Source organism: Phocoena sinus, chromosome 10 (assembly GCF_008692025.1).
Source record: "Phocoena sinus isolate mPhoSin1 chromosome 10, mPhoSin1.pri, whole genome shotgun sequence".
NCBI lineage: Eukaryota > Metazoa > Chordata > Mammalia > Artiodactyla > Phocoenidae > Phocoena > Phocoena sinus.
This window is the reverse complement of record NC_045772.1, coordinates 53,938,376-53,964,000: the sequence shown is the minus strand read 5'-3', so window position 1 is coordinate 53,964,000 and position 25,625 is coordinate 53,938,376. Positions and strand designations below refer to the sequence as shown.

The 25,625-nt window shown below is 46.4% G+C and overlaps 1 protein-coding gene across 3 annotated transcripts in view; it reads right to left on the bottom strand.

Annotated features, from left to right (window-relative positions):
* PPM1H (protein phosphatase, Mg2+/Mn2+ dependent 1H) overlaps window positions 1-25,625 on the bottom strand; it is a 271,045-nt gene that overhangs the window by 26,261 nt on the left and 219,159 nt on the right. For 2 of the 3 annotated variants that reach the window (XM_032645109.1, XM_032645108.1), the window contains exons 7-8: window positions 17,890-17,953; window positions 14,337-14,444 (exon numbers count right to left, since the gene is read on the bottom strand). In XM_032645109.1, coding sequence (XP_032501000.1) covers window positions 14,337-14,444; window positions 17,890-17,953 — 172 coding nt within the window. The remainder of the gene's footprint in view (window positions 1-14,336; window positions 14,445-17,889; window positions 17,954-25,625) is intronic. The other variant, XM_032645110.1, reaches the window with a different exon arrangement.

Below are 25,625 nucleotides of genomic sequence, written 5' to 3'. Positions count from 1 at the left end.
GTGCAATGACACACAAATCAATTACAATGCCAGAAGATGACAGGTGCTTGAAGAAAAGTCAGGCGGGTAAGGAGAGTGACAAGAGAGCCATTTTAGAAGATGTGGTTAAGGCGGGTGTCTCCGGAAAGACACCATGTGAACAGAGATCTGAACCAGTGAGGTGACTTTCCACAGGTCCCTTGCTGTGCCTCCCTTTCCTTCCTTTTGGGGACCTGCCACTCCTCCGGATTAAGAGGATGTGGACAGTGTTAGACTGCTGGTGAAGAAGAGAGGCTGAGGGGGACGCTGCCAGAGTAACCCTGAGGAAGACCTGAGGATTTCCCTTTCTTTTCCTTGGTCCTCTGCAGACACAATCCCTTTCATGTTCACGAGCACAGTACTCACGTATTTGTACCAGTCTGGGTTCACTTGTCTGTCTCTTCCATGTGAGTAGTTATTCTCCAACTTTACTTTAATGTATTTAAGAATCACTTGGCGTGCTAATTAAGATTCAGGGACCCACCTTTAAAGATTCTGATTGTGTAGATCTTAGCCCAGGCATCAGCCTATGTAAACAAGGGTAATTCCAATGCAAGTGATGGGGGAACCTCACCCTGAAAACATGGTCTTAGGCAATAAGCTCCCCTGAGGCGAGGTCTGAGTTGTCCCATTTGTTTCTGCCCTGCCCCCCCACCCCACCCCAAACAGAGCACAGAGCCTAGCTCTTGGAAACCACACAATAAACCACCAAGGGAAGCATTTCCCTTGCTGGACATGTACCCTTGTCCTGCTTACAGCGAACACCCTGAGAGCTGGTCACCGTCTCTTCCCCCCAAACTCAACCTCTGGAGGCCAGAGGTCCCATTTTGCACTTCTTCTGTGGGCCTCGCCGTAACTTTCATAGAGTAAATACCACTAGATCTTCGGGACATACTTACTGAGACAAAGAATAAATGGGAAGAAAAGAAAAAGAATTCATATGAGATACATTCCGAAGACCCCCTCAGCTCGTGGTGACCCAACCGTTTTAGCTTGTCGACGCCGACGCTCCCAGCAGTCGTCGAACTGTGGTGCGCTGGTATTTACCAGGAGTAGCAGAGACTCTTTCCTTTTCGCCCCCTATCCTCAGGGGAGCTGCTAATAAACAAAAACCACTCAGCGTTCGGGAGGGGAGGGGCAAGCAGGAGGAAGTCTGGGGTCACCAAGGGTCGCGGCTAGTATACGCCCCTGAGGAAGCCAGGTGCTGACGGCTCTCACAGCTGCCCCCCGACTCTAGGGCACAGTCACCCTTACCGTCGTCACCGGGCGCTGCTTTACGGGGGAGTGGAGACAAACAGCTCTTTAATGCGGTGCCTACGCTCAGCTGGCTGCTGTCTCAGTGCCTGTCTAATATCTGTTCGCCCTTTTGCTCTGTTACTGAGGAAATTTCAGGGGCCTGTGAGAGCTCGTGCTGCTGTAAGCTGACGCTGCTTCCTGAAGCCACTGGTGTTTTTTGTTTTTGTTTTTTTGCGGTACGCGGGCCTCTCACTGCTGTGGCCCCTCCCGTTGCTGAGCACAGGCTCCGGCCGCGCAGGCTCAGTGGCCATGGCTCACGGGCCCAGCCGCTCCGCGGCACGTGGGATCTTCCCGGACCGGGGCACGAACCCGTGTCCCCTGCATCGGCAGGCGGGCTCTCAACCACTGCGCCACCAGGGAAGCCCCTGAAGCCACTGTTTAAAAGAATCCATCAGTTCTTCCATTTGCCCAGTCTTGGCTGCTCGTCTAGGATGTCCTCACGGTTCTCACATCTTTATCAGCTCAGCACGTCCTCCAAACCCTTTTTCCCGTTTAAGTACTTGAGGTAGGATGAGGTGAGCCAGCAGCTCAGGTCCGGCTGTGTGCAGAAGCAGAACCCTCCCTGCCTGGGTTAGTAGGAGCCCTCACTTCAGGTCTCTGCTTCTAACCAGCCTTGGGACTGGAGACGAGTCCTTTATTTCTTTAGCTCTCAGTGTTCTCATCCCTGAAATCATTGTTTAAAAAAATGGAAAAAAAAATACAAGAAAAATAAATATTATAACACCCACTCTACCTTTCTCACAAAGCTGTTACAAAGATCAAATGAGAGGGCTTCCCTGGTGGTGCGGTGGTTGAGAGTCCACCTGCCGATGCAGGGGACACGGGTTCGTGCCCCGGCCCAGGAGGATCCCACATGCTGCGGAGCAGCTGGGCCCGTGCGCCATGGCTGCTGGGCCTGCGCGTCTGGAGCCCGTGCTCCGCAACGGGAAAGGCCGCAGCAGTGAGAGGCCCGCGTATCGCAAAAAAAAAAAGATCAAATGAGATAATGTGGAAGAGAACTACAAATTCTAATGCACAGCATGTTATTTTTTTTACGGCTCTGATCTCAGGGCAATACACCTGAAAGTAAGCTAGTTGGTGAAAGGAGATGAGTTAAGGACGAGCCCAAGGGACCTGGTGTTCATTTCCTAAAGTCTCACTTAAAATTGACAGAGATTGGGACGCTCAATCATGTTTTGGCAGAAAAGTCAGGTGGTCCCCAAGGTAAAGGCTGCCAGTAGGTGGTAGAAAATAAGAAGAGTACAAACTCTTTTCCTCTTCACCCGCCATGGCCAACCAACCCAAAAGCTCAACCTGCAGAACTCTGAACATAGCACTTATACCAGAAGAAAATAAAACTCTAGCATATTTCGTCACAGTGGATTATTTCAATACTGGCATGCTGGCAGGCCACCAAGACTGCACTTGAATTCTCTGTTGTGATTCTGTCTACACTAGATGATGTCACGAAATACACACTGAATTTGGTGGCAGAAGACTTGGGTGTGAGACCCACCTCTGCCCCTTAGTAGTTAGGCAAAACCACTTTGTTCACTCACATCTTAAAATCTCTTGACAACCTGCCGGGAATATGAAATGAGGAAGTACTGATTTACCAGATGGGGAGCATCAAGGAGGGAGGACTTTGGGCACCACGTGCCTTACACGGAGAGGGAACTGCAGGGGCCAACGCCTGGGGGTGAGAGAGAAGGCTGGTGTGCTAGGGTGGCTTTGCGTAGTTTGGCTTGGCTACAGTACTGGATTTCCACTGGGGAGTGGTAAGGGATGAGGCTTCTCAAATCTTCAGCGTCTCCCTTTGTGAAATGAAAGGTCAGGATGATGCGGCCACTGGGGATGCTTATGGCTCTACCATTCCCCGACTCTTTCATCACAGGATGAGTTCGACCTGGATGGGATTGACCACATGACCTCAGAGCGTCTGACTGCAAATGAATCAAGGGACATTGAAATATGACAGATAGGTTGGCTGTTCCTCCTACCCCAAAAGAAGCTGGTTGTTGTGGCTGTGGGTATAATTTTCTATGTGAAATGCACCACAGATATTCTTGAGGCTTGGTGTTTTTCTTTTTTTTTTTGGAGTCTACAGACAAAATAAACATTTGCCTTTTGAGGGTGGATACCATCTAATAACTGAAAAAGCTGCTAAACCAGCTAAGATATTAGGTGGTATAGAGAGTCTAAAGTTGTACCCAGTGGCTGGCCGCGATAGCGTAAGGCTTTCATTTTCTCCACGTGAGGCCAGAACTTTACAACTTTGGGAGGTAAGCTAGAGAGGAAGGAATTTCCTTTACAGATGGGGGCACTCCTATCATCTACTCCTTTCTCTGGGATTCCAATGGCTTGTTCACCACAGAATCCAAGCCTCACTGACTGGATCAGTGAACAAATGGACTTGAGTCCAGCTTGTTAGTCATGTGAGGATTACGTTTGTGTCCATTAAAATGCCCGTCTGCAGAGATCAGGGTCAGAGGAAATCCCAGCCTGTGAGTGAAAGTACGTGGGTGCCGTGTAGACAGACTGAGTCATGTCAAATCCATTTAGGAGGTGGGGGAGGCAGATACAGAGTGACCGTCCATCCCTGTTTGCCTGAGATAGTTTGGGTTTATGCTGCTTTCCCAGTATAATTATTAATAGTGTCCCCACTGACTCTCAAAAATGTCCCGGTTGAGAGGGTAGGTTATCTGGTCTCCCGGCGTGTAAATGATTAAATGACTACTGTTCCTTATTCTTGTAGATGCTACTTTTGGCCATTGGGACTAAACATAATAACGACACTGTGTTACTACTTCACAGGACTCGTTTCACAATGGCAGGATTTTAGGGATCTCCAGGGAGCAGGAGAGCAGGTTACTGTGTATCTTGCCTTAGAAGAGGAGACCAAATCAGCCCTGGTAAGCTATGGGATACCTGTCCCGTGGCAAAGTTGACCCCACTGCTTGCAAGCAGGCCAGGTCTCGGCAGACCTACGATCAAGCAGACAGTGAGGTGTGCAGTAGCCCTAACCTACCAGCCTAGAACGGAGCCACTGGCATGGTGAGAATGAATCATGCAATCTAGGACTAGAGCATGGATGACTTTAGGATTATTAAACTAAAGTTCCTGAAACACAGCGAAGAACAGCTTATGACAGTGTTATTCAAAGAGTGGTCTTTGGATCACCTGCTGCAGAAGTGTCTAAAAATGTGAAAATTGTTAGGACCCCACCCTACACCTAGTGATTCAGATTTTCAGGAAGTGGATTCCAGGGGTTTGCATTCTTAAACTCCTCAAACTATTCTTACATGAGGTAATACAATAAATTAATGCAAAAAAAAGAGAAAGATACTCACTAGAAACATTCAAGTGAAATTATTACTGTTCAGGAGAGGATCAGAGGAGAATAATCTCCAATGAGAAGGAATGTTTGACACAATATACATGTTGGCTTCCCTTGTGTGACCACAAATTTCAAAAGCTAGACTTTTTGGTGTGTGTACAAGTAAATTTCAAATTGTGGTTTTATTCAAATAGCTGGTTAGCAAATCTCAAGACAGCTCCTAATGGGAACCATCCATATGGATGACACACAGGTACATCACGAGTGATTTTTTACAGCTAGAGTGGAGAATTAGAGATGGAGATGGACAGGCTAGGGCGTGAAGTCTCTCCTGTATGTATAAGGTCAGATGGTACCAGAATCAAAGAAAGCAGTTCTATACACTCTTAACATGTGATTGTTTTTCCCCCAGACATTTTCAAAGTGGTGGTGGTGATGGGAGGGGAGCATATACCCCCAAGGGGGCATCAACCCAACTGAGAAGCAGATGTATGAGATGCTGCGGACATGTGGGACTAGAGAAGAGAGTCAGAAAACTGCCCATAAAACTGAACTCAGAGAACATAGAGGAAAGTGGTGGTTTTCAGGGGGGAGGGGGGGGGGAGAGAAATGGAGAGATGATGGTCAAACGGCACAAACTTCCAGTTATAAGATGAATAAGTTCTGGGAATCCAAAGTACAGCATGGTGATTATAGTTAAATATAATGTGTATGTACTGTATTATACACACACACACACACACACATATATACACACTATATATAATGTATATACATAATCTGTATGTCATACCGTGTTACATACCTGCAAGTGATACAGAAAAGGAATGGTAATTAGTGATGCGATAGGGGGGTTAGCTAACACTACCGTGATAATCATTTTGCAATACAGCTGATCCTCGAACAACTAGGGGGTTAGGGGCGCTGACCCTCTGCGCCGCTGAAACTCTGCATGTAACTTATATAGTCAGCCCTCCGTATGTGTGGTTCCTCTACATCTGCGGTTCAACCAAACTCACTGTGTAGTACTGTAGTATCGGGTTGGCCAAAAAATTCATTTGGGTTTTTCCATAACATATAGAAAAAAAATCCATATATAAGTGGACCGTGCCGTTCAAACTCATGGTGCTCAAGGGTCAACTGTATGTAAGTATACACATCCAAACACTGTACATCTTAAATTTATACAATCTCATATGTCAATTATATCTCAATTAAGACTGGTTAAAAAAAAAGAGTACCAAATACAACTTCTGTAAATTATCAAAGTATCTTTAGACAGAACTCATCATTTTCCCTTTGTGCAGGGGGATCCAGGGTTTGTAAGGCCTGAAGTTTATGCAATTTGGGGAGTGTTTTTTTCCCCAGCTTTACTGAGAAACAATTGACATACATCACTGTATAAATTTCAGGCATACAGCATGACGGTTTGATTTATATATTGTGAAATGATTACCACGGTAGGTTCAGCTAACATCCACCTTCTCATATAGATGCAATAAAAAGAGAAAACAGAAGAATAAAAGGAAAATGTTGTTTTCTTTGTGATGAGAACTCTTAGGATTTACTCTCTTAACTACTTTCCCATATATTGTACACCAGTACAATATATGGGAAACTATAGTTATCATGCTGTACATTACATCCCTAGTAGTTATTTATCTTATAACTGGGAGTCTTACCTTTTGAGCACCTTCCTCTAATTCCCCTTTGTCCCCACCTCTGGTAGCTGCAAGTCTGATCTCTTTGCGTTTTGGTTTTTTGTTGTTGTTTCTTGGGGGTTTTGTTTTTGGTTCCACATATAAGTGAGATGATACAGTATTTTTCTGGGGAGCTCTCTTTAAGAAAAAGAACACAGAAATAATTATGAATACAAACTTAGATACTAATGTGAATGCTTATTAGGAATGAGAAGAGAAATTGCAACAGATTACTGGAACCATGGAAAGTGAGGTCCCTTTCTTTTGAGAAATGATTGCAAGGAAATGATTCCTGATTGTAACCTTGCCTCTCCTCACCACATAGAACTGTCTACATTTCCCAGTAACAACCAGAACTCCTTGAAGGTTGGTCTGAGTGAAGGACCCTGATACTTACATTTAATTAACCAGCATCACTGTAAATCTGCCTCTACACTGCAAACTAGGTTTCCTTTCTTAATTAACTAGGTAAATAACTAATGCATCAACTTATATTAGTTGGCACTGGAAAGATAGAGGATGATTACTCTAATCCTCAAGATTTCACAGCAGGGAGGACACTTCTACAGGAAGGCGATGGTAGAAGGTCTCCAAAATGACCACCATCACTTCCTTCCCTCCCTGTACAAGCACGCTGCTCCTCTCATCAAGGGTAGATTCTAGTTCTCCTCTCCTCAAATATGGACCCACCTTAGCGATTTCTTTAATCACCAGCATGTGGAAGAGGTGATGTTCTGGGACTCCTGAGGCTAGGTCTTAAAAAGCTTTGTAGCGCTTCCCTGGTGGCGCAGTGGTTGAGAGTCTGCCTGCCGATGCAGGGGACACGGGTTCGTGCCCCGGTCCGGGAAGATCCCACATGCCGCGGAGCGGCTGGGCCCGTGAACCATGGCCGCTGGTCCTGCGCGTCTGGAGCCTGTGGTCCGCAACGGGAGAGGCCACAACAGTGAGAGGCCCGTGTACCGAAAAAAACAAAAAAAAAAGCTTTGTAGCTTCTGCCTCAGTCTCTCAAACCACTCCTCTTGGGATGTTTCCTCTCAGAATCCAGCTGCAGTAATGCCAGGAGAAGCCAAAACCACATGGAGAGGCTGTGTGTAGCTGCCTCGACCCAACACTCAGCTGACAGCCCACGTCAACTGCCAACCATGTGAGCGAGCGGTTTCGGACTTGCAGCCCATCTAGCCTTCAGATGACTCCAGCCCCAACTGACAGCCAACTGTGACCACGTGAGAAGCACCCAGCTCAGCCCATTCAACCCGCAGAAGTATGAAGGATAATAATAAATTCTCCTGTTAAGCCTCTAAGTCATTTTGTAGTCAACAGAGGCACAAAGGCATTGTATTGTGATGGGCCCCTCTCCCTATAGGATTGGTGAGAAGGGACATGGGACAGTGAGCCCGCTGGAGTTTTCTCCTTGGTCCCTACTTGTCCATAAGCAGCACCTGTCCCTCTGTTCCTGTCCTCCGGCAGGTAAATACCAGGAAAACCTCCCTTGGCGGGGTGGGGAGATGAGAGCCGGTCCGGGAGGCAAGTTTAATTTGAGGGCTGGAGGTGAGGAATAAAACGTCCATTTTGGTTTTAGATCCAAACCGCGGTTTCCAGTCTAACTTTATCCTCGCTATAAAGTTATTTTCATCCCAGACTCCTGTGTCTGTTTTTTAAATTGGTTCAGAAAACTCGGAGGGAAAAAGGATAAAATTATTTTTCCTCTTCAGACCCCAACAAGCAACCTTCTTCCTTTCTCACAGGCTAGAAAGCAAAGTTTAATTTTTTAAAAATTTCACCCTGCTTCATCCTCTAAAAATCAAGTGTGCCCTCAGTTCTTGTTACGTGGTTTTGTGAAATGCCTCTCCCGTGTGCCTCCTTTTGGCTTTCCTGGTCCCTGCCCCAGCTCAGAGCCTCACTGCCACATGGTTTCACTTCTACGGTGGCCTCCCGGTCTGCACCTCCCTACCTCTGCACCCCCCATCCACGTGCTGTTACAAGCTAAGACTTCCACCGCCACATTCACTTATCATGCTGATCCCCTTGCTGAAGACCTGATCTGCCGCCTCGGGTCCAGTTCTAGGCCCTCCATGATAATTTGCTTGATTATAGCTAATAGCCCTTCAAGCTAATCTTCCAAACATTCTGTAAGGCATCACTCATTACTGCTTCCTTCTTTTATCTTGTCCTCCCTCTCCAGGTTAGATGGTGCTCGCTCTCTCCCTTCTCTGAATTCCGCTAGTCCCTTAGGAAGCAGGACTCACAGGGTTTATGGCTGATTATTCTTTGGCCTTCCAAGTGCCCAAAATTCTGATTGCTTGAGGACATGTTCCCCAGTGTGCTCCTCGATAAACACTATTGGACTCATGTTTACTCTCTGTGTAAACAGCCAGTGAGGTTTTGTGGTCTTGATGGAATAAACGATCTAATGTTTATTACGCCAGATATTGTTTTAAGTACTTTTTATATGTCATTTAACTTGTTCCTTGCGTTCCTGGGTATAACAACCCTATTGTCCTCTTTTTACTGAGGAGGACACTGAGATTTAGGTAAAGTAACTTTCTTATAATCACCCAGCTAGTAAGTAAAGAGATAGAGCTTGAGCCCATGACTGATTACCAGGTCTGAGTTTCTAACCACAATATCACACTACCTCCTAAGGTATTTTTGAGGGGTCTAGGGAATTTTTTAATTCCTCCTCTACCACCCAAAGATAATTACTGTAACATTCGAGAAAATTTCCTTCTCAAGACCTACATTTTTATATATGTGTATACATATGCACACAACTTCTTTACCTACTTACGATCAACTTTTTGTATATACAATCCTATTTTGTTTCACTTAATGTAGCCCAGCCGTCTCCCCGTATCACTGTGCACCAGTTATCATTTTTTTATGAATTGGCCAGACTGCAGAAAGTACACAATACAATCAAACATGCTTGTTCCCAAAACAGGATTTTGGCTTGGGGCATGAAAAGCTACTGAGAATCAGAAGACCGTAAATGTTCAGGAGTCAACGTGAGATCTTAAATATTGTTCATGTTTTCATGGGAGACAACAGGGGAGTCTCAAACAAAATAGCCATTCTTCTCTTCACCTGCAAGTGAATACTGGGAATCCCCTGTAAGTGCAAAGGCTTCCAGAAGCCAGTGCATAAGGAAGATTAATGTTTACTGACCATCTCTGACCGTGTACCAGACCCTGTGCCATGCAATCCCATAGACGTTCTCATTTGTTTTTCCCAGCACCTTGTCAATCTAGGCATTTCCACCCCACCTGCAGGAAGGGGAAAGCAGGCTGAAAGAACTTGTAGAGGTCACAGGTAATGCCGGTGCTAGGGAGGGAGTTCAGATACTAGAGCCTAAGGTCTTCCTTCTTTTAGAGAAGCCTGTTTCAGATGAAAGAAAAAAATGAAATCTAGATGAAGAGAACCAAGAATGACCTAAATGAGTGAGCTGGAGTCACAGAAAACAGCTGACAGGAATCCTGAACACTAAGGAGAGGAAAAATGAAGCCAAGAGAAAATCAGGCTCCCCTCGTGGTTCAGTGTGGCGGGGGCGGGAGGTGGGGGACTGCTGAGTTGATGGGGTTGGCTTTGCAACCCGGCCCCCAGACAGAAAAAGACCTCATTCTTCCAAGAGCCCGAAAGGGGCCTAAAGTCAAGCACAGTCCTGGAGTAGAGGCCAGAAAGCGAGAAAGACATTAAGAGGAATCCTAGCTCTAGGGAGGGCCTGTCACAGGCCAGAAATGGGTGCAGAGTAGAGAACATCTGTAAGTTTAGGCTGCAGGCCTGGGCTGCGCTGTCTGAGGAATAGGTCAGGAGGTGTGTGCTGGACGGGGGTGGAGAACTGCTGGAAAAGAAGGTGCAGAGTGACTCTGAATTCACAAATCCTCTCCTTCTCCACTTGAACTCTAGGGTGATTACACAAAGGTTGAACAGTGATGAGCTTCATTGAGTGAGAGGATGGGAGACCTGATGGGGGTGTTTCCCTTATGGAGGAGAGGGCCCAGTTACATGGGGGAATGATGCCGTGGACCAGGGGAGGGTCAAAACGCTTCCTACGCTCGGCAGACAGACCCGCGCTGGGTTGATGGGGCCCTCCTGTGGAATTCAGTTCTCGGCCAGAGATTCCCTACCTTCGACCTGGGGAGATATGTGGGAGGCTCAGCAAACCTGGCGGCCGCTCTTTGGGTTTGGCAAACTCGAGATTTTTCCAGTGCCTTGTGTTCAGCGAAACCAAAAATGTGTTTGGCTAGGAACGCTTCTCTAATTTTTAAACCCCTGTGCATTTTTTACGTAAATTTGATCCACATGGTTTTGATTTAGTTTTATTTAACTCATCAAGTCAAATTAGGAGCTACAATGATGAATGGGAACAATGCTGATTTCCAAGAAGATTTTTGAGCCTTTTTTCTTAGAACTAAATCACATTCCACCCCCCCCCCCCACACACACATACCCCACTTCCTTGCGACTGTTAAAACTACCAGCCTGAGCTGAGTTTGAAATTTAGAACCCAAATGTGAAATAAAGATCCATGCTTGGCAAAGATGAAGCGTAGCAGGGGAATGTTCTTAGGAAGTCATGGTTAGAAAGCCAGGGTAGGCTTGGGGTGCAGGTGGGGGAGTAAAGGCAGCAAGGGAGCCAGTTATTCCTTATTAGACGGTTTAAATAAATTTACCCGGCTTTGTGGGCTCCCAACAGAAGCCCCCTAGCTGTTTCTCCAGGGTCTGACTTTATCACTGCCACCCAGGGAAAAGGAGTTTCTGCCCCAAGACCGGGGATGTGGGGTTCCCCCGTACCCATCTTTTCTTCCGCACTCCTGCATCAGAGCTGATTCAAGCTGCTCCCCCCTCTTCCCTCAGGCCTTCCTCCCCCTTTCCTAGCTCTGGGCAAGGCCTCTCCATCTGGAAGCATTTAAAATGTACAACAATTTTAATCTCGTGCAAAAGACTCTTGAGATTTACACTACATACCCATTAAGCTAAATTATAGGTGCACACCCTCATTTTGCACAATTCTGTCTGGCCTAGGGTGGCACACACAGAAGGCCAGTCCTGTCTTTCCCAATTACTTTTTCTACCACACCATCATTTTCCACAACTGCAGTCTGAGGCCGGCCGTATTTCTCTGAGGAACTCTGGCCACTAAGGTCCCAAGACAGAGGTACTCTCTTCAGAGCCCCTTGAAACAGTACTCAGTGGGTCCCTTCAACACTATCCAAAAAGATTTCCTTGAACTCAGCTTCCCTCTCCTACAGAGCCTGATCAAATTGGACAAACTTGAGTACAAGGATCATCTTGTTAGTTAATAACTGTACAACCATGGGGGAGTTAATTTACTTCCTTGGATCTCAATTTCCTGGTCTGTAAAATGGGTATAAAAACCATACACACCTCACAGAATTGTTGTGAGGATTAAATGAGATGCTGCACGTAAAAAAAAAAAAAAAAAAGTATATCGTCCGGCCCAGACTTCCAGACAGGTGACATGAAGTTTCTGATCAACCAACTGGGATTTTTCATCAGTCCTCGGGGACTCTCCCATGCTGGCCCAAGTTTTAAGCCTACAGTCTCTTCTTGGGATCCACAGCAGCACAGTGATTGGAAGATCTATAACCTAACTGCATAGAGATCATTCTTCTGAAAACCAAACCAAACTTCTCACTTTATATAGAAAATGTGTGTGTGTGTGTGTGTGTGTGTGTGTGTGTGTGTGTGTGTGTATGGGGGTGGGGAGGGTGAGAAGGTTTTCACTCTCCTTTAAGGAGCAAAATGGTTATTAGTGTTTCCTGAGAAGCCCTCACCCCCATATAGTCACACTTCACCTGTGTTTTTTGGAAAGGTGACAGTACCATTTATTATGCCTGATAAATGCCTCCCTCCCAAGGGGGAAAATATAGACGTCCATGAGTCTAGTATTGGCTTGGCCAAAAAGTTTGTTCAGGTTTTCCATACGATGTTACGGAAAAATCTGAACGGACTTTTTGGCCAACCCAATAGTTATTGGTTTTCTCTGGCCAGGAGGAGTTTCAGCAGTAATTCAGGGATCCTTCTGTTGGCCAGAATAGAGGGAGCAGGGATCCACCAACTTCCAGGGACCCTGGTTCTTACCATGCAGCATTGCTATGAAGGCGAAAAGAGAGACATCTGCAGATGGTAATTATTATTTCCACCAAGCTGACCTCACTTGACATCCTGGGTGATATCAGGAAATGTGCGTATCTTCCACGCCTGCTATTTACTAGAGATTTCCCTCTCTTAACCTCTTAACCTCCTGTGGCTAGATCTATTTTAGATGTCAGCCTCGGCAATAAAGGACTCTAAAGGAACTAGCCCTGCTCACAGCCCTGCCAAAGGGGTAGGTCCGGGTGGCTGATGGTACCCATCGCTGGCTCTGGAGTGGACATAGTCTACAGGCTGGGAAGTCACTTGTGACCTCAGAGAAAAGGCGAGTTGAGCCAATGAGATTCCTCTCTGGGAACGTGCAACTGGGGGAGTCAGAACCTGGCTGTCTGGTGGCAAAGACATATGGAGCATGGCTGGTCTCAGGGCTGCCTGGATTCCAGAGCCACCTTCGCTCCCATAAAGCCTGGCTCTTCAAGGGTTCTTCTTGTGGACCCCATAAATATCTCTTCCGACATCATTAAAATAAACACCTCCTTTTTTTGAGTCAGCATGAGTGGGTTTCCGTTTCCTCCAACAAAAAGAGCCTTCGCTACCAACACAGCACCCACCCTTGGGAAGAACATGCAGATGGAACTATGTCTAAACATTCAGGGATTTCCAGTGTGAGGTACAGCTTCAACAGTTAATTACACGGTATGCAAATACCGCTGGTTCCTCACTCACCCCTCCCTGGCTCTCCTCTACTGTACAAATTGCAAACATTTCTCTCACTCTCCCAACCTCCTTTGCAGCTAGGGGCGGTCATGTGACACAGTTTTGGCCAATGAGATGCAAGTGAATGTCTACTGGGACAGATAGGCTGTCCCCTCCTTCCTGCCTCGCATGAAAATGTTATGCTCGGGGCTTCTGTCACCATCTTGCAACTATGAAGGAAAAAAAGATGCAGAGGTGTCACCCCTGGCACATTGGAGGTGCTGCACCAACATGAACAGCCACCAAATTCCAGCCTCTGTGATATGTGAGAAAATATACCCCTAAACTACTATTACTTAGAGTTTTCTATCACTTAGAAGTAGTATCTTTTGTAAATGATATACCTTGAAATAGAACTTGACATTGTTTCCTGTATTATAAGAAAAATGATTTTTTAAACCAAATATATGACAACTTGTTTTTCAGTTAACTTCTCTAGACATCAACTGAATGACATCAGCTTTCTAGGCAATTAAAAATCTAAGAGGGGGGGCTTCCCTGGTGGCGCAGTGGTTGAGAGTCCGCCTGCCGACGCAGGGGACGCGGGTTCGTGTCCCGGTCTGGGAAGATCTCACATGCCGCAGAGCGGCTGGGCCCGTGGCCGTGGCTGCTGAGCCTGCGCTCTGCAACGGGAGAGGCCACAACAGTGAGAGGCCCGTGTACCGCAAAAAAAAAAAAAAAAAAAAAAAAAGCAAGTTCATTCTGGCTGGTGTAGGAAAACAAAGATCAGATTTTTTTTTTTTTTAAGTTAGACCAAATTATAACAAGCCTTGAATGCCAAGTGACGGAGTCTGTGCTTTAGTCTCTGAGCCTTGGGGTGTTGTTGAAGGTTTCTGAACAAACAGGTGTCAGAGTAGTTGTTTAGGAAAACTGGCCTGATGGCAATATGTGGGCTGGATTGAGAAGGCAAGGAATGCCACTAGGGGCTGTGCAGCCGTCTGGGTGGGAGGCCATGAGGGAAGAACCAGCACAGTCCAAGTAAGAATGGAGTGGGGAAAAGAAACAGACATGAGAGACACTGCAGAAGTACATGTGACACAAGTTGGCTACTGTCTGGATCTGGGGTGTGAGTCATGGGAAGAATAATGTAGAAAACACGTTCCTGTACCAAAGAGAAACAAAAACCTCATGCGGTACCTCTGGAGCTGAAGACAGGAACGGTTTTATGTAGATGTTGGAGTCATGCACCTTCAGGTCATGGTCCCCAAGTCCCCTGGTCACTCCAATAGTCGCCATTACTCGGGCCTAGGAGTATAAGCAGAGGGTCATCAGAAACACACACACACAGAGAAAGTATTCTCACCACAGTATGGCTGCCACGGGCTAAGAGAGAAGCAGTCGTTTTCCGGTTCTTCCTGCCCCTCTCCACGCCCCTGGCTGCTAACTTCTGTGGGTACTTGTTTCCAAGGAAGGGCCCACCAAGGTCACTTGCATAGTGGCTTTTCTAGCAATTATCTTAATTTTAATGGACTGCTGCTGTCTCATTTCAGATTTCTTTTGCAGAGACCGGAGGGAAGGGTGTCCAATAAACTAAATACAATACATCTGTGATGTCTACAGCTACTGAAATCAATTCAAACCAAATCCAACCATCTGCCCATCCCCCCATCCAGCCATCCACCCACCCATCTGCTATACATCCATCCTTCACGTGTTTACTGAACACCTGCTACGTCTCTGGTTCTGTGATAAAAGATGTAAAACCGTCAGAGGCAGATCCTGCCCACCCAAAGCTCATATACTACACTTTATGGCTGGAGAAAATAAACCATTAGCAACTCTATAACCTGTCCTGCTAACATCTTCACAAATTCCATCTGGGTGGAAAGGAACATGATGTCACTTTGCTGTAAATACACAGACACCTTATACCTGAGACCACACCATCTGTAGCTTTCCCTACATGGTTGTCCAAATGCTTTAAGGAAGCAATACGATTAAACTAATGCCTACACTGTCAGCCTAATGATCTCCTGGGAGGCCACAGATTTGATTTACTCAAACATTTATTGAGCACCTACTATGTGCAGGCACCATGCTGTGGGGGACAAATATCTAAGGCCTGGTCTCTCCTACAAAGGAACTCGGTAAGGGAGGCTAAGAGGTACATATCTAATTAACAACATATGGAATATGGCTGAGTGCTGAAAGACACATGAACAATGGGTTATATGAGTTCAGAGGAGGTAAAAATTCTACTAAGAAGTTTCCCTGGAGCAGGGGGCACTACACTTTTGTGCAGAAGGATATCCAGCATCAAAACAGGTAAACACAGAGGGATGGAGTGAAACTCATTCTGGGTGGACCAAAGCCCACTGCTCTAACACTTGGATCAGCAACACTGTACCTGGTGTAGTGTCATCGTTCAAAGACCTGAACTTGAATCCTCGCTCTAATATTTGGGTAATAAGAATAACTTATAAATGCTAAGGCATGAATCTAACACTTTACCATATCTTCATCCTACTTTCCCCAAAAAGCTGTGGATTTTGGAGCTGGTTTCACATCAGAAGGTGGGCAGGTTTACAGTCAAGTGGAAATGAAACCGTAACACATATTTCAAAGGCAAGAATCAAAGGGGGTGAAATGCAGACACAGGAATGTGGACCTGGGGACCTCCGGTCTGGCACTGCTCTGCTGGGGGCCTGGCTTAGCTCCCTTCTAGCTGAGACGTGTTCAGCTCTAAATGTGGACATTCTGAGTCCCTTGTAGCCCTTCTCCTCTCCTTCCTGCTGTGGCACCTTCTCTGGTTGGACGTTTTAGTCCAAAGAAATCTGATATTTCTGCTAGTTACTGAATTTGTTTACATGTCCCACACAAGTCCTTTAAAGCATTGGCAGAAACTAAATGAAAAGTAACAGCAGTGAAAGTATTCTGAAACTTCTGGGGAGGCCGTGTGCAGAGAGGAAGGAGAAAACCCCTGTAAAGGATCAAGACAGAACTGATGTGTTGTAAAGCTTTCTGCAGAGATCATGGACTCCTGGGACAGAGGAGGCATGCTACTTTGGTACAGGGCATGCCTGGAGCAGACTGACGCCACAGTGGCTTTTAAATAGGTCAACAGGTACAATGACTGAACTTGTCAGCTATACATATCACAGAACTGTCAAGCCCTAATTAACTGAAATGCTGGAGGAACATGATGTCCGGGTGAATTGAACTGTTTGCTAAACTGGGAAAACCCTTGCTCTTTTCAATCTTTTTGCTGGTTAGCTTTGAAGAACACATCTATCCATTTTCCTGTTGTGCCAAGGAGAGTATACTGAACATAACTGAACAGCTTATTAAATACTCCTGCATTTACTGACGGCCTGCCATGTGTCAAGTACCAGGCTGGACAGGTACTAAGGATACAAAGGCAACAGGATGTGGTCCTGCGCTTACTGGGAGTCACTGGTTAGCAGCAGGGTAATACTGAGAATTTCAGCACCACAAAGAACTGCAGCTGCAGGCGTAGATCACTGGGCTGAGTGATGTGCATTGATGGCGCCCACTCTACAGAAAGATACACGAAACCCTACCAGGAGTAGAGCTCTACCCTGTCATGATTCTCAACCAGGGATGGGGCAAGTTAGTTTGAAAAATGATGCGTTTATTGATCAAATAGCTGTTTCATTTCCCTCCATGAAATGTCTCCTTCCAGTGAAATCACTGCTGGGCTACACTGAGCCCAAAACCTAATCCTGTGTGTTCTCTTTCACACGCACACACGCACACGCCCACACATACACTCAAGTTCTGCCCATGAAGGCCTCCTTCGGCTTTCTTATGAGTCACTTCATCCTGATAAAAGCTATCAAATGCTGAAAGAAATTTCAGTTGAAGATTCTTTTCAATGTGACCACATTTTTCACTTCTAATTGGAACTCTCAGCGCCTAGTTGAAATGTATTCGTGTTTGGAGGAAGAATGCGATGATTCAGAAGGTGTTTGTTCTTCCCGGGAAATGGCTTCAAAGCTTCCTCATCTCTGCTCCAGGACTGGAACCCTCTCTAGTCTCTGCTCAGAGACCACTTTAAGATCAACAGCCTTCCTTAAGCTCAACAATGTTTGATTCTGACTGAGGCCCTGGGAGCTGGTGATGGATGGTCTTTGCTATCTCCGCCTGGCATCTGGTCCATGTGATCCTATAGCTTAATCAGGGTGAAACTTTGGATCCCCTTTCCATGGGGCAAGTGGAAGAGCCACCTTGCAAAGCCTGAGCTTCCGTGGTGGGATGTGAGGGCACTAGAAGGAAGTGGAAGGCCATGGCTCCACATCTGGTACCACCCCTCGCCAGCTGCGTGACTTCCTGAGCAGTTTTAACCTCGGAGTCCCAGCTCCCTCATCTACCAAATGGATAGAAGGCAGCCAGCTCTGCCTGCCTCGTGGCTTGTTGTCAGATACACAAGGAGATGATGCATGTGAAAGTGGTTGTGTTTAAACACTGTGAAAAGTTATTCAAATGGATTGAGAAGGGGGATGGCATTTTTACAAAATTAACTTTAGTCCTTCATGCTCACCACCCCCGTCCCCCAACCCTGCCACTCCTTGGACCCTCAAGACAGGAGGCCTGAAGGATGATGGAGGTGATATTCTTTCAAGCTGTCAAGGCTATAAAATCATGAGCTGCTGAGTGGAACACACAGATCACCACGGGCTCCGTGGAGACAGAGCCTTGTTCTCTCAGTCCGGGGAGGGCACGTGCCTACCTTCTTGCCTTCTCCATATATAAGGGGAAACTTCAAGTCATCATCCTCAATGGTTTTGTATGCCCTGTAGGGGGATAAACAACATTAAAAAAAAAAAGCTTTGCACTCAATTAGTGACCTGCTGCCCTGACACAGCCCGCCAGGTACTTTATTTTCCCTGAGATTCCATCCGGTCACCACACTGCTGATATCTTTCTGTATAAACAGTCATTCTCCCTACAGATGTGTGTGTGTGTGTGTGTGTACATATTTTAACAAACCAGAAAATACCAAGTCTTTACAGGCTTGAAGAGAGAGAAAATGAGCTGGCACATTCACAATGAGCGAGCAGGGGTGATAGGTTCCTGTCTTAAGCATTTAGTGTCCGTGCAATAATGAAGCTCCCCAGCAGCGGTGGCAGGAATCTTGTCATTAATCTGGAGCTGTGAGAGGCAGCAACACTCAGCGGTGGATGGCGGGGGGGGGGGGGGGGGGACTGCTCCAAGAGCCGGTTCTCACCTCCAGGGGTTGTTTACGCCAAAGCAGCCTCGTACTGGAATGGCTGGAGAAGGAACATTTAGAGCCTGTTTGACCTCAGCCTGATATTCAAGGTTGGCAGAAAATCCTGTTTCACGATAGCTATTAAATGGCCATTCGACACACAGAAAGAAAATCCACTTTACGCTTCGATGGTTTATTCCAGACACGGTTGTCCAGATGCCACGACGCACACAGCAGAGGCTGGCCAGGCTATGGTGAGAGAGCAAACGAAGGCCACGTCTTGCGACTTTGCTCACAAGGAAGTTAAAAAACAAACAAGCAAACATGGTACCCAGTTACCAGCTGTATAACCCTGGGCAAGTAGCTCCACCTTTTTGGGTCTACGTTTCCTCATCTGTAAATGAGGATAACCACACAGGATGTGAAGAGCTTAGCACAGAACCCGGCACTTAGCAAGTACTCAAGAAGTGGTAGCTATCGCTAGTATTTAGTAGAAAGCTAATACGTGGCACACCAGTCCCCCTTTCTGCACAGTGGGCACAGCACTGCCTATTCAATTCCTCAGAAAAGTGGCAGGAAGATTAAGTAACAGATGGGGTAGGTTCTGCTAGGCTAGAGGCTAGAAGCAAGACGCTTTTCTCAACTAATATCTCCTGAGTACATGAAAACAATTAATTTGTGACATGCCCCCTGGTCCTGGATATATCTAGGCAGCTTGGGAGTGAACCCGACATCAAATTTATGAAGGAGCTTGCTATACAAAAGAATGCAACCCGATTGAAAAAGGGCTCAACCCCAAAACTAAAGCAGGCACATCCTTATTTTCCAGGAAGTTATTTGGTTAAGTTCTTTCCCAGAGGGTAGAGGAACAGTGAAGTTTTGGCACTGGACGTGTCTGCACTTGAGATTAGCACTGCTTTCTGTAGAGCCCTGGGAGAGCGGAGAAGCCTCTCTGGACCTCAGTCTCCTCGTTAAGTAGAGAGGCCAAAAACTCCTGGGCTTGCTGTGAGGATAAAAATGGGCTGATGAATGTGACGAGCTTAGGAAGCATTTAGCCCAGTGCCTGGCACATGCTGAGAGCTTGATAAAAGCTAGTTGCTGCCGCTGCTGCCGTCAAGTGGGCCCAGCGGTATGCCATGGATTGAATTTTCGACAAAGGAACCATACTATTTCCTTCCCCCAAATCTACCAAACTAACACAAGGTGGAAATAGCTACTTTGATGTTTCTATACTCCCATGAACTATTTAAGACACTGTGGTAACCAAGTCACTTGGGGACCAAACAGAGCTATTATTAGAATACACTCAGCTTGGGGATTGAACGAGTTTGTAGACCAGTGGTTCTCCATCTTGGCTGCATATGGAATGACCTGGGGAGGCTTGAAAAATCCTGATGCTCAGGTCACATCCCAGAGCAATTAAATCTGAACTGCTGGGGATGGGACCCAGGTACCAGGAATTTTTTAAAAGCTTCCCAAGTGATTCCAGTGTGCGGCCATGGTTGAGAACCACTACTAGAGACCAAAATCATTAGCTAACACTCAAAATCAGTTGAGCAATAAGCCCCCTGTCACCTTGACCCTAAAGATGACAGACTACATGGCTCAAGGGAAAGGGGGTAATGGCTTGAGACAGGCTGTGCGGTGGGCACAACCAGGGCTTGGGGAGCGAAGGGAGGAAGTGTGGAGAGTAAGAAGACAGGTTCTGACAGAGAGGAGGATATGCAGTGGGGACGGTCCCCAGGGAGGGGCTGGGGCCTGGAGATCCAGGCACAGAGTCTGGAATCACTCGTGAGGCAGAAGGTGGCAGCTCGAGAATCAAGGACTGGAAATTCTTAGAGCTCAGTGGAGACAGGCTACGAACACTCTTGACAAGCTTGAAAATGCAGCAAAAAAACCTGTCCTCTGACTCTACCATAAGCCCAGGTAATCGAGTTCTCTCAGGGCAGAGAATTTCAGGAGCGTGAAGTCTGTGTCACCACAGCTCTGAAAGGCAAACACTCATCTTGGAGTTGTCACCCACAGGAACAAGACCGCCACAAGTGCTAATATTACATTTTAGCCCCTGTTTCTTCATCTTCAAGAACAACAAAAAAACTGAAAATAGAAAAGACAGCTCTGGAAAAGAAAGGTTTATTCTGTTCCTGCCATTGTTGGTTTTCAATCAGATACGAGCCCCCTCCCCTCCCCTCCCCAACAGATGACCAGGGTCAATAACTACAAATAAAGAGAGAAAGCAGAGCACCCTCCCCTCCGCAGGCTTTCAGAGTCTGAAGCACAGCTCATCAGGTGACAGTAAGCGGACTTCCCGCCATGGTTAAAGTCTTAAATAACAAAGAGTAAAATACTCAAGAGTTAAAACTGGTAACGTGATTAAAGACGGTGTAAATCAATGATAGCTAATAATAGTGACTGCAGCTGTAACTTAATGAACACCTTGTACAAGCCCAGACACTGGGCTGGGTATTTGCGTACCATGTCTAAAATCTCTCAAAGACCCTGCAGTGTCCTATCTGACAGATGAGGAGACCGAGGTTATGTTACTCTCCCAAGACCGTATCCCGTGTTAGCGGCCCTTAAGCTAAACTCAGACTGTCCCAGAAAACACACCAAAGAAATGTGATGTCAGGGTTTAGCTCTGCAGGTCTCTCATTCTAGTTGAAGAGTCTCAAATGAGACCATTATTGCCCACCTCTCAGTGGGTAAAAAGCAGGCAATGATGGGGAACTTTTGGCAGAAAAGGAAGGGGAGTTTTCTGTGTGGAGCAAAAGGTGACCATGAGGGGACAAAACCAGCAGCTGTTCCCCAACACAGCCTACAGGGAAGAACACAGGGAAGCTGGGGAAGCCACCGCTTCCCAGGTCATTTTACCTGTGGCCAAGGAGTCCGACGGGGTCCTCTCCAACAGACTGCAGGCCTCCCTCAATCTGTCCTACAGCTTAAGGGGCCACCTCAGTTTCTGCTGTTCATATTACATCCATAGTCCATGTCTAGGCTGTGGGCTTGAATCTGTACGCTTCCCAAGTGTCCTTGGCTTCCACTCCTCTCCGCTGGGGGAGGTGAGAGGATAAGAGAGGTTGGAAGCGTGAGAGCTCTAAGACATAGACTTAGGGCCTAAGATGAACAGCTAAAGTCTATTCCTTCACATATTATCCTATGGTTTCCGAAATCCTGATTAAGTTTTTTAAAAAACTCCCAAAACAGGGAATTCCCTGGCAGTCCAGTAGTTAGGACTCAGCGCTTTCACTGCCGGGGCCCGGGTTTAATCCCTGGTTGGGGAACGAAGATCCTGCGAACCTCACGGTGTGGCCAGAAAACAACAACACCCCCCCAAAAAAAACCCTCCCCGAATAGATTACTCACTAGTTTACAATAATATAACTGACCAGAGATTATATTCAAATAATTACTTGTTACAAGAAAGCAAAACTGAAAGGCTTAGGAAAGATATTTAGACTCTCATTTGGGGTCAATTCCTTTATGAATATTTATGAGGCCAACTGACACAAGGATGAGATGAGAAAAAAAAATAATGCAAGGCTTAAAAAGGGCTGAATAAATTAAAGGGCTTTCCCTAACTCCAGGCGGTATCCTCAGAAGTTTCCATTAAACATTTTTAAAAGTAAGTGTAATAGTTTCCCTTGCAGCATTGATTCTGCAAAGCTGAAAAGACAAGGCAACATTGATCTGGACCCACTGGAAGGAGAAGCTCAGCTCTGGAGGAGACCAGAAGGTCACTAAGTTGGCTGTACCCCAAATGCAGGAATCCCTCCTTCAACACCCCTCACGCTGGCCCTGGCCTCTGTCATCGAATGGGCTGCTGTAGACAGTCTCTGTCGGAGGAACTTTACAGGACGAACTTTGCAGTGCCACTGGAGAACAGCCCCGGGAAATTCTTTTTTAAATGGACCCAGTCCACCCATTGGTGTGTTGGTCTGTCTTCTGGGAAAACATGAAAGAAATCTAGTCTTTCTTCTACTTCAGAGCTCTGCAAATATCTGAAGAGAGCTATCTCAAAGTTTCCTCTTTCCTAGTCTCATGAACTGTCCTTCACAGGACCTGAGGCACCATCCCTAACCATCCATTCAACCAGTATTTATTACCTGAGCACCAAATACCGTGCGAGGGGCCCTCTCGGAGCCTTCTAATTTGTCACAGTCCTCAAAGAATTGCACTCAGAACTGAAAACACTTAAGATGTGGTCCACAAAAGAATGAAATGATTACTTCTTTGATTCAGACCTTGCTCTTTTTTACATTACTGCAGCTTATACTGGCGGTATGTGCAGGTACACGTCTCTGCGTGGTTTAGGGTCATATAATGAAACGACGAGGGAAAACAAACAAAAAACCCAACCAAACGAAAGCCCAGTCAGTCCACAAGAAAAAAGACCTGAGGTGGTTTCTTGACTCATCGTCTTCCTCTAGTTTACACTTACGCAATGAATATTTTACTTTGAGTGGAAAACTCCATTGCCCTTGTTATCTTGCCAGTTTCAGTCCATCGTTCCAACCCACCAAGGGACATCGGAATCCAAATCCTTTCATCCAAAAAAATCAGCTCTCCTTCTATGCTATGTCACGTTAAATTTGATAACCAGCTCTGCCATCTTCATCCGGGTCATTGAAGGAGAAAACCAGCAATGCTAAGCAGAACCAAGCCATTAGAGACCTTCCTCCAGGTCAACCTAACCAGACAAAGGGTATATCAACATTTTTTGAAGGCAAGTGGATGAAAGTAAGTGCAATTTGAAAAATCGTGTTCTTGTCTGGTGGAAACATAGAAGACAGACTCAACAGTAGAGGGCAGATATCCATGTTTAAATTACTGGGTGGTGGGGCAGGGGGTGATTTAGGACTAAGAAAGGCTGAAAACACTGATCCAGAGTCATGAATTTTAGACTCTTTGGGTATAGCTCTTTGGGTATAGCTCTCAGGCCATCTATGAAGCAACTGAACTGCTGTCCACACAGTATTTCTCCATCTTGTCCAAATACTAAGAGAAGAAACCATCAACTTCCTTACAAAGTCAAAATACATCCGTGTACACTATTGCCACGATCAACCAGCCTACACACCCTATCAAAACGCTGGAGATTGCTAATTGAGCTTGACTTATTCGTGAACCCAAGTTGTTCCGCAGATTACAACCACCTCCAGGGGATGCTGATCCTTCCAACTGCTCTCACTCCTAACGCAAGAGAGAGGCACTGATTGCTCCCCCATCAGCCTGGCCCTTCCAGACTGCAGCTCTCCTGCTGCCTCCCCGCATCTGCTCCCACACCCCTCCCTCCCCTTTCAGGGCATTCTCCCACCTTCCCTGAGGACTTCAGTTTAGGTTTACAGATTGCTTTCCCATCCTTTCCCCTGCACGTTATTCTCAGCAACTTTACAGGCTGTGATGGTGCTTCTGGAATCTTGACCTTACAACTCCTACCTACTTCCTGATGACCTTCCTCACTGCTCCCCATCAGCACCTGGTCATACGGGCTGCATCCTATGAGATCTGCACTCTAAGTCACCTCCCCTCTCACTCCTTTGCTGTGGCTCTCAGGCCAGGTCCCCCCCACCCACTTGGTCCCGCGCTTCTAACTACCTTCTCCTACTCTTGTTTCTGGATCCAGCCTCCGCTTGTGGCAAACGTTTACAATATTTTTCTTGCTAACAGCTTAAAATGCCTCACCTTCTTGATCCTCTAGTAAGAAGGAAACACAACAAGAGTTGAGTATTTTGTTTACTCATGTCACACCATCTCCTTCGGCCTACAGCACTGCAATTGCCTCATCGGGCCTCCCTGCAATAATCTAGGCAAGAGAGGATGGTGCCACGGCTACAGTGATGGCAGTGAAGGTGTTGAAAACCGTTCAGTTTTGTCCTTTACCTCTATTCTCAGAGCAACCAGAGTAATTATTTTAAAATGTCAGATAACGTCATTACCCTACTCAAACCCTCCAATGGCTTTCCCATCACACTTGAAATAAAAGCCAAGTAATGAAATGACCTTCTTTAAAGAATCACTCCCCACCCCCAAACTTCCTATTCCCCTTCTTTGCTTTCTTTTTCTTCAGGCATCTCCTGCCACCTAACATTTTAAGTATTTTACCTATTTTGTTTATTTTCTCGACTGCTCCCCTGTGTGCCCTGCCCCCCCCCCACGTAAGTTCTCTGAGGACGGAGATTTTTGTTTTGCTACCCGTGACGTCCCTGGTACCTCAAAGACTGCTCAGTGCATAATGAGTGCCCAACAGATGTTCGATGAAGGGAGCAAATCAGCGAATACTACTTACTCCAGGCAGTGGATTTATTCTGCCCTGTCGTATTTTCTTTTTATGTATTCACAAAACAAAAGCAGAAAGTCTTGTTTTCAGCGGCTGCTTTCTAAGCCTCAGCCCATGCCCGCTCACACGCACGTCCCCTTCCTGCTCTGGTCTTGCCTCGCTGTGTGCTGCTCCTTGGAGTATATGTTTTAGACACATTCACTGAACGTTTGAACTCAAGAGATCCCCCGGCAGCCACAGTGATGTCTTTTCACCCTTCTGATGAGTAGCAATTATACGACTCCTCCTGGATGAACACGTCTCATCTCTGTATCCATTTTGGAATTTTTATCGGAAAAACCTTTGCTTGTATTTTCAGACTGGCCGAGACACCTGCAAGCAAATCTTCCACAGCCATTTCTCTTTTCATCCACCGTCATCACTCCTCGGCTTAAAATTCTCCAATGGCTTTCTATCATCTTAAAATATAACCCAGCGATGAGGCCCTCCATGGTCTGATCTTTGACACTGCTCTGACATCTTTCATACTCTGCCACACGCTCGGGACACTAGCTTTCTTCCTGTTTCTTAAATGTGCCACGGGGGCTCGTCCTTCCCTCTTCCTGGGCCATTCTTCCTCCAGACCCTCACAGAGCCAGCTCCTGGGCATCCCTCAGAGTGCCTTCTGCAGCCGCTCACCTAAAAGTATGATGCTCTCTGCTCTTGTCTCATCTCTTCATGGTACTTACACAGCACAGTCGGAAACTACCGTATTTATTAATTTACTCATTCTGCCGCCCCCTCTAAAACATTAGCTCCATGCAGCCAGGGATTTTGTTTTATTCATTGTTCTATCCTCATATCGACAACCGTGCGGGCACATTGTGGATGTAAAGTAGACGCTAGCTAAATGGATGAATACATGAATAAAGGCTGCCACCTCCTCTTTAGCACACGCTTCCCCGCTCATTCTTCCTTAACAGCAAGCTTTTCTGGGGCT